Consider the following 9919-nt stretch of genomic DNA (forward strand, 5'->3'; position numbering starts at 1 on the left):
TATATCCACTCTGTGAGACCTAGAATTCTTTTTTAAGGAGATCCATCCTATATGATGATATGCTAGAGCCAAGATCTATGTTTTTGATGTTATTCTAATCCTTTAGTTATTCTAGAAAAGATTTACTGTAAACTTATTATCATTATTATTGACAGTGGAAGTTTATGGTAACCTACGGTCATGTGATTTTTCTCACATTGGGTTTTTCACGTTAAAAGATTCGGTCTTACTGTATGATTGATTAATTACTCTATTATTTATGCTATGCTGGTTTATATTAAATTGATTTTTCCCAACAAGATCCTCATCAACCATGCATTGAGCGCCATTAATGACTGAACGAGGATTTCACGTCCAGTTGTTGAAGTCGTTGCTGTTGACTCCTCTAAGTCTGCGCCTACCACGCGACACCTCGATGCTAAGTGAGACGAAAAGAACCGGCAAGGAGATCTCTTCTAAGCTACGTATTCATCACTTAATGGGCTCTTGACTCAACTAAGTAGATCGATACCACGCTTTCCTCGAATCACCAGACCAGAAAGAGTAGAAGTCTAAGAAGAACGTGGACCATATCTCCTTCTGCATGGAGAATGGGAAAGGATGACTGTGTTGGTCCATCAGCACGACGATTTGTTCGTCGTCGTTGGACCGTAATGACGATGACGGGCACCGAGACCTGGAAGACTTGATGGCTTGGAAGTCATGATTGCCGAAAGTTGATTCTTGATGACAAACTGCCCTTACGAAGCAATAGTGCATGGGAGGAGGTCATGATCTATATTTCTTAACTGGCTTGGAATTCAACTTTTAGTCTACTACTAGTGCAGCGTCGCTTGCACTTCATATCTGATGAAGAACAAAAGAGTTCCAAATGGAGAAGGCCAGATGAACAGATGTTGTTAACCAGCACTCTACTGGATTCTGGCTTGCAATTGTGAAGATATAAAATGATAAGAAAAATAAAAAGATAGAGATAGAGAGGAATAGTTGAAGGATTTTGATAAAAGAGACAAATAGAACTTTGTTTCTTTTTTAGACGAGCCTCTACCCTTTTTCTTGACTCACTTAAACTCTATTTGACTATAAGAAATCTTGTATAATTATAGAATTATATATGAGAGTTACAAGATTCAATTTGATAACCATATATTCCTACACTTTTATCATATTTAATATATCAAATTTACTATAATTGGTTCTTTATTTTCATAACTCATGAACCTATCTTTTCATGGTTATCTTTGTTATGATGTATAACCTTTTTGTCTCTTCTTATTTGAGAGATTACAAATCTTTTACCTATGTGCTCATGAAAGAGAGTTTAGTTTTTTCTTTTAATTAAGTTTATTTCTCATTTAACACTCTCTAAACTAAATTGATTTTTATTATATAATTCAAGTGATATCTTCATTGTGAAAAATATCTCTAAATTGAGAGGCTTGGTAAAAATATTCATAATTTGATCATTAAAATTGACGTAGCCTAATAAAACTTTGTTCTCCTTGATTTGATCTCAAATGAAATAGAACTAAATATTAATATGCTTGCTTTGTTATTGGCTAATGCAATTATCGACTAGTTATCTTTTAAGAGCTTCCATTGTGGGATGATGGCTTCACCGGTAAATAACACTATAATACATTATTTCTCTGAATACAAAGTGAAAGTGGTATAAAATAAAATTATTTTTACTTCTTCAATCTTTCATAACTCCTCAATAACTATTAGAATAGCCAATGACTCAAAAATCATTAGAAAATAAATAAAATTGACTAAGTCATAGTACGTTTGACGTAGAAGAAATATTTTTTGATGGCCTTTGGATATTGTTGGGAAATCTGGGGCGATATCACATGTGCAGCAAAAGAACAGAAAACAAAAACCGAGAATTTCCATAGAAAATGTTTCTTATCATTGTATAAAAGTTGGTGCGCAAAACCTGCGAAACCAAAAACTACCCATAAGATTGGATGAAGGAGTTCAAATATCCTCCTCTCTAGTGGTGATCCACATAGTAGGGGGCTACGAAGACGCTTATCAAATCGTTGCCCAAAACTCTTCCTCGCACACACCATGCAATCAAGAAGAGGCTGCTACTTCTTACTGTCCACACACCCCAAATAGGAGCTATAGTATGAAAAAGAGAGGGAGAGAGAAGAATAAGATGTGGTAGCCAAAAAGAACATAGCCCATAGCCCTTTGGTTTCCTTCTATTTATAGAGGTCTCTTGTCAACTTACCCTTATGGATCTTGCCATATTAGGTATTGGATCTCCATCCAACTACCCAAGCCTCTTAGATTAGTGGGTCTCTACCCAATAATCTCTTATTGGCTTTTATTGGATCTCATCCATAAGATCCAATAATTCAGGAGCTTATTAGATATCTAATAAGATAAGGGCTCCAACAAATATCTCATATCTGAACATCTACTCGTCACAATACGTACCATATATGTATGACTCTTTAGGCCCAATATCGAGCTGGTCATGAGTCATACTTATTAGAACTTCTTCTAGCTCAGTGAATTATTATCTCCATAATAATTCACTCAACTCATCGACTACGAACATACTAGGCCACTACACCGTAGTCCCTAGATGATACTAGGGAATCCAATCCATTGGACATATCTATTCTCAGTTACCGTGTATCTATAGTCCCTCAACCATCTAATACTCCAAAGATCGTATACCGAGCATAGTGCTATTAGGCCCATATTGTTTCTACTTGAGTCTCGCTCTAATCGGATTCTCCTATAGAACTCTTTCTCTCTTAATCTAAATGACCCTAGCTTGGGATTTGTCTAAGCAAGAACACATAAAATATTTCTCTCATGACACCGAGAGCAGATAATCCTCTATCGACACTTAAATGGTCCTCGTAAGGTTGACTATCACTCCTGATGACCAGTTGTAGTAGATCCAGAACTTCTAAACCTATAAGTCTAGTATCAAATAGTGGAGTACTTATATAGGATATCCTTAGTATCTTAAGTCTAAGGACCAAATACACCACTAGGACTACGAAATCGTTGTTTGACAATAAGGTATTATCAACAATTCAATATTTCGTGAGCAGATCAATCAGTAAACTTATTCTTTAATGAGCACCTGCACTGTATCCCTAGTGTCCCCACACGAGCAGTTATTAGACTAGCCACCTCCATCATATATATAGGTATACAGTACATCAATCTATTCGGTTATCTCGATATTCCTCTCGAGTAACCTATAATTGAGATTATTTAGGGTTTATGTTTAAAGACGAATCAGTCTCATTATCATAATCTTATCACGATCCGATTCCCATTACACAGATCCATGAACATCGCAATATATTCATACAACGAGTAATATAAAATGATAAAATACTAAATAATATAATAAATAAAAAAATGTGTATCATGTCACATATGTCATCACTCACGTGATTGACTTGTAGAGCACCTATGACTTTCATATATTGATTCTTTCATAATATAGTTCCATATAAAATATTTAATCTAATGTAAGTTAAATATCTTAAGCTTTCTATAGAGGTTTTTAAATAGGTTGGATCAATTGTTTTCATCTTATTTTAAAAGGTTTTAAAAAAAATCTCATAATCACAACTAGAATGTCAACTGATTTGCAATCCTCTTTCTTAATTTTTTTAATATCTTGATTTATTATATATATTTTAAATAAATATGTCTTTTTTATTTTGCTTCACTTCAATACTAAAGAAATAAGATATAAATCCAATGTCACATTTCAAATTATTAAATCATTATTTGCTTAAATTCTTCAAACATAAAGATATCTAAATTTTGGTTTATTTTATGGTAAAAAAACATTTTAATAAGGATTATTTTTTTATAAAAGAGCAAGTGGTTAAGTAGAATTGGAGCGGGACTTTGCGCTATAAATTATCAAATAATATTAAACATAACTATTTATTTGAAATAGACATAAATTCAAGTTTTTATGCTCTTGGTGTTGGCTTTGAGGTACTCAAAGCTTTTTTTTAACTTGCAAGTTCTTTTAACAGGCCCCTTTTTAATTTAATTAAAAAGGTTACTATATATATATATATATATATATATATATATATATATATATATATATATATAATGAGAATGTTTGAATTAAACTTGTTAAGTCATCATGAAGAAGTTCATTGTATTAAAAAATGAAACATATTAAAGATCTATAGAAGAATGAACTAAATTGATTATTAAAAATATCTTTAAAAAAATATTCATATTATATTTAATATATTTGTGGGAACTATATAAACCTCCACCAAACATATAAAGGTTTTGAGTAAAATATATAATATTTTATCTTATTCTTTTTCGTTTATGTGATAACATTATCTTTTCTAATTCTACAATAGTGATTTTGACAACACTAAGTACTGATTGTAACATCTCATTTACCAGATCAACCCCGAAGCCATGACTCCATCAAATTTCGCCAAATAAACTTGTTTGCTAAAGGCCAATATGTCATAAATGTATTCACAGGAGAGTTGTCTTGGAGCAGATTAGTAGCAGGTACGGTTTTGCTTACAACATTCCTGGAAGCAAACGTCACTTGTTCATGAGTCATATCAGTCAAATCTTGACTTCTTTAGTCATTGATACTGCTCTCCAGGCGACTTTCCCAGCAACTTCCTTCATCGTGGGAATGCAGCATTTTAAACTCGCCTGTTCACATTACAACAGTCTCATCCGTACTGGCCCTTAAACCAAACTAAAACCTAGTACCACCTAATGGACCTTACTCCCATTGGTGATTCTGCTGGGTTGGGACGAGTCAGTTTCATGTACTTATTGGACTTCTCCATCCTTTTTCCTCCGAATTGCAGGAGGCTTTTGGACGAGCATATAAGCATTTCATGAACCTTTCTTTCCCTTCCAAGAGACAACAGGTGGGCAGCATTGTGAGCCACAACACATGGAGAGAAATGATTTCGAGCTTCATCTGCCAGGCTTTAGGTTTCATCCAACAGAGGCAGAGCTGCTAGATTTCTATCTCAGAAGAGTAGTGCGGGGCGAGAAACTTGACTTCGATTTCATTGGCAGTCTTAACATCTACCACTATGACCCATGGGAGCTCCCAGGTGTGCACACTTGTGAAGTCCTCTCCGTTTCCTTCGCAAGATAATTCTGCGGAGAAAATATTAATTGCTATGTATGTGGCTGTGATCAGGCCTGGCGAAGGTAGGGGAAAGGGAGTGGTACTTCTTTGTGCCGAGGAACCGGAAGAGCGGGAACCGGGGACGGGCCAACCGGACGACCGAACGGGGCTTCTGGAAGGCAACCGGCTGCGACCGGCAGATACGGAGTCTGGCGGACTCGAAGCACCTCCTTGGGTGGAAGAAGACGTTGGTGTTCTATCAGGGTCGAGCGCCGCGAGGCACCAAGACTGACTGGATCATGAATGAGTACCGGTTGCCGGATAGTTACTCTGCCGCCATCTCCACACCTCAACAGGTAAAAGACTGCCAAATTGATATATACTAAGATACAGATCAGTATCGCGTTCTTTACTCGGGATCAGTGTTTACTTATTGATTTTGTATTTACTGGTACACAAGTTCCAGTTGGTGGTGTTCCAAAAATCCTAGCCATGATACTAAGTCAAAAAAATCTCCACCTGAGTGAGTCAACCATTGGTAGAATGGAATCGTGAAGTTGATCACCAGGGCAACTGGAACCATAAATATTGACTTGGAATGTGATCTACGAAAAAGAAGATGATCTAATGGATATCCTAGTGCTTGCTGCAATACGAGACGAAAATTGCAACAGAATTCAGTACATCTTCATATCTCATATCCTGCTATGCATATCACAAGAGGTAGGAATCCATGGCAATAGGGATCATTGCATGGGAGACTGAGAAAAGGATTCACAAGAAAAAAAGGGGTTTACATCGATCATTCCTGCCTTTCTAAGAATCTTCCTGTAGCAAGTGATAGCAAAAGCAGCGGTGTTAGATCTATTGGTAAAGATTAAAGTGGCTTAGTTGCGTCATACTTTGCTTATGCAGGTCATAGTGCTCTGCAAGATCTACAGGAAAGCAACATCGATGAAGGAGTTGGAACAAAGAGCCGCATCAGAAGAGAAGAGAAAGGAGGCCCAGATTTGCTCGGCCATGGCTGACAACGTATCCATCTTCTCGGCTCCTTCAGAGTGCATGGATGTCAAGGAGATGGAGGCACCGAAGAAGGTGGAGGTGACTTCGTCGACCTTTCGCTCTGTGAAGCTCCCGGAGCTCCAAATCCCCATGGACAGCCTTGATTGGATGCAGGACCCCTTCCTGACACAGCTGCGCAGCCCATGGCTGGATCAATGGTCCCCTTGTGCCAACATCCTCTACTTCTGACATGCACGCAAACTGCATGACAATATGCAACATGAAACTTGAATCGGCTAGGTGTCAAGATATAATTGTCAGGATCGAGAGAGGGGAAACAGCTGATTTAGCTTGCTGATTAAAGAGCATCACAGGTGGGTAGGCCAGGTGTAGAGAATGTTTGAAAAGTTATCGGATAGTGTGAGAGTGAGTTTTCTTGTTGGCTTTGGTGCTCCTTCTGAATCGGTGGATATTCCTGTTTAACATAATTTGCTTCGTCAAACAAGAATACTTTAATGTGTTCGATCTAGTATCGTATTTAGGGGTTCTTGGTTGCGGGTTGCCATTCGACTTGCATAGCAAGGCAAAAAGTAAATTATGATTTATACAAGTGACGACAATGATTTTAATCGCCCAATCCACTTGACACTAAGGGCCATTTATTTCAGTGAAGAGAATTTTTTTTATGTATGAAATCCAAAATCCAAAACTGACGTCTTCTGGATTAATTTTGTTGAAGTCAAGTACATATCTATCTAACTCATGACTGACACACGACAACAAATGATGATGCCGCGCACCATCAAGCGCACGGCTCTACCACTCTCTTCTTTTGCATCCTGATGCACGCCATGTCACTCTATGGCGTGCAAAAAGGAACCAAGCACATTAAATTTTATTATAATTCATGGTGTGGATACTGAACTAAGAGACCACATATAATGTATTATAATTATGATTCTAAAATTGTTAAATAGAAATGTTTCCATGGGGTTGAGAGTGACTTGGTCTATTATCAGTTTCATCACCGTAGATGAGATCCGAGTCGAGGGGCAAGAGATGATACCACCGTTTGACGGCCCAAAAATATTAGTTGAGAGACTGATTGATGTTGGTTTTGCTGATGGATCGAACGACGTGAGCGCATCATTTTACACGTCCGACATCGGTAACAATCCATTGTGAGACGTGAGAGAGCAAAAAGGCTGCAGGATTTGGACGAGGAGAGATGATGGAGAGGAGCGGGATATGTGGACGATGAATTCGGATGGCATTTGGGGAGTTGAACTGTCACGCTACCCAACACTTCAATTTGTTGCACGGTGTTCTTGTCCATTCACAATCATCGTTTTCCTGCAATATATATTTCTTCTCGACAGGATGTACATTCTATTACTTACCTGCACGCCCACATGCATGATAGATACTTGGACACCGTCATCTTCCCTCCCTTTACATTTCATTTCATTACACCTCAATATACTTAGATACTTGTTCTGGAATATCTTCTTTCACCTCTTAACTCCTTCCTTGAAATCACATTTCCAAAACAGACTTAGATATTTGTCCTGTAATATCTTCTTTTCATACTTGGGGGGCAACTGAAAGAGCCTGGTGGAGCTCCTAGCTTTGGCTCCTAGCTTTGTTATCGTTGCTTTGTTCATTCTGCGTTCTGTTTTCTAACATTTCACTACCATCGACAAGATATATGAAGTGCAAAGAACACCATAGGTTAAAATTGGCCATTAGCAGATAAAATAGAAGATGCATGCAACGATAAATAATGCCTTATGCAGACATTACCTTTTATCTTGCGTAACATTAGAAGCATCATTTTGCACATCAACATTACCAATTCGTATATAATGCATCTTATGACAAGTTTGAATACAAATTTATTCAGACTGAGAAGCAACAACTGGATTCTATAAAAGAATTGGGATGATTCTAATCCCTCTCGCTCTTCTCGTCAATTAATACTAGAGAAGCTGAGAGCCATTCCCCTGCCTTACATTCCGATAGATCCATTTCTAATAAGCACCCTATCTAGCTGCACGGAGTTGAAGATGGTCATGAGAGAAGACCAAGTGCCGGAGATGGCCAGCGTCAAGCCGATGATGAGGATGGCGATGTCTACGGTTGCGCCAGCCCATCCGAGCTCAGAGCCGAAAACCTTGAGGTGGAACAACGCCGGAAGCACGAACCCCAACACGACGCACACGCTGCTGCCCACCAGCGACAGGAAGTCGGCGAAGTTGGGCACCAGCGTGGCCACCAGGCTCACCGCCACCACCACGGCCCACCGCAGCCACCAACAGTACCGCTTCCCGCACACCCACCGCTCTGCCACCTCGAACACCGGATTCATCATTACTGGGAACGTGAAGAAGAGGTTGATGCAGAGGCCCAGCTGGATAAGCAAGCTAAGAGCGCCGACGCCGAGGTTGGTGGTGATGATATCCCGGGTCTCCTCGCCGAAGGCTGCGTAGCCGAGCACGCCGAAGAGACCGTACAGGAGCGCGATTAAGGCCATGGAGAGGCCAAGGGTGCGCCCGAACTTGGGCTTGTCGGCGGCCTCGGCCTCCAGAGGGATGACCATGCCGACGCCTTCGAAGGCGTAGACGGCGACCCCGATGCCGTAGAGGAGGACGGAGGGACCGGAGAAGGCGTTGAGCGGCGGGGGGCTGGACAGCATGATGGAGACGTCCTCGGCGATGACGACGCCCATAGCGCCAATGTCGACAACGTCGGCGAAGATGCTGAGCGGGGCGAGGAGGGTGAGGGTCTGTATCGAGTTGAGGCCAAGCTGGAAAGGAAGCATGGTGAGCACGTAGATGGCATTGGAGGAGAGGAAGGGGAGGAAGGTGAGGGAGGCGGGGAGGAGGTGGGTGAAGGAGTTGGAGATGAAGATGAGGTAGCCGATGCAGAAACCAGCCTGGCTGAGGACGATCATGGCGTCGACGGCGAGACGGCCGAGGGGACCGGCAACGGCAAGGCCGAGGTCGCCGAAAGAGGCGATCTTGGCGGAATGCTCGAGATTTAGTTGGCGGCGGGTGCGGACGAGGAGCATCATGCAATGGAAGCTGAGGGCGGCGACGGCAAGGAGGAGAATGGCGCCGGCGGCCCATCCGGTGCGCCGGAAGGCGTAGGGGAGCCCCAGCACGCCGGCGCCTACGATCGCGATGAACACGTTCGCGAACGTCTTGGGCTGCGACGACAGCCGCCGCCCGTGGTAGTCGCTCCCAGCAACCGACGGGAGGAGCGGCGCGTTCGCGTCCAAGCCGCAGCCGGAGGAGGTCGCCTCGCTGCTAAACCTCATGGAATCTGTCTACCAATCGATCAAAGAGAATAGGAAGATTAATCGAGAAAGAGGAACTGAGGGGAACAACGCGCCCGAAAGGTCAAGTCGCACGAATTATATAAAGAGAAAGAAATAACGACACTAAAAATAATAAAATAGTATCAGCGGGTCCCACGCAAATGGGATGGTGAAGCGTGGCTTCGCCGATATTGTATTGGGAAATTGGAAATGGTGTATACGCACACCTTTCTCAGCATGAAGTGATGCTGAGATCACGGTTTTAGATTGACGGAAATGGACGGACACGATCATCTGACTAGTTCGTCTGGGCAGGTAGTTGCGATATCGAAGTGCGTGTGGTCCGGATGACTATCACACGTTTTTGGAGCGTAGGATTGTGTGGTATTCATTGTTCTGGGTGAGGTGGATGTATGGACAAAAAATTTACTAGGATAACAAAATATATCGAACGATAGAAATTAAACATAAAG

General features: G+C 41.0%; 2 protein-coding genes across 2 annotated transcripts; one reads left to right on the forward strand and one right to left on the reverse strand.

Annotated features, from left to right (window-relative positions):
• Window positions 1-4800: 4800 nt before the first annotated feature.
• LOC135638302 (NAC domain-containing protein 22-like) lies at window positions 4801-6567 on the forward strand. The gene is made up of 3 exons (XM_065151373.1): window positions 4801-5108; window positions 5198-5481; window positions 6041-6567. The coding sequence occupies exons 1-3, from the start codon at window positions 4943-4945 to the stop codon at window positions 6374-6376; spliced, it is 786 nt and encodes a 261-aa protein (XP_065007445.1). The 5' UTR covers window positions 4801-4942; the 3' UTR covers window positions 6377-6567.
• Window positions 6568-7841: 1274 nt separating this feature from the next.
• Window positions 7842-9529, reverse strand: LOC135638303 (amino acid transporter AVT3B-like). The gene has a single exon (XM_065151374.1). The coding sequence runs from the start codon at window positions 9444-9446 to the stop codon at window positions 8136-8138; it is 1311 nt and encodes a 436-aa protein (XP_065007446.1). The 5' UTR covers window positions 9447-9529; the 3' UTR covers window positions 7842-8135.
• Window positions 9530-9919: the final 390 nt, after the last annotated feature.

This window comes from Musa acuminata, chromosome BXJ3-5, assembly GCF_036884655.1.
Source record: "Musa acuminata AAA Group cultivar baxijiao chromosome BXJ3-5, Cavendish_Baxijiao_AAA, whole genome shotgun sequence".
Classification (NCBI taxonomy): Eukaryota; Viridiplantae; Streptophyta; class Magnoliopsida; order Zingiberales; family Musaceae; genus Musa; species Musa acuminata.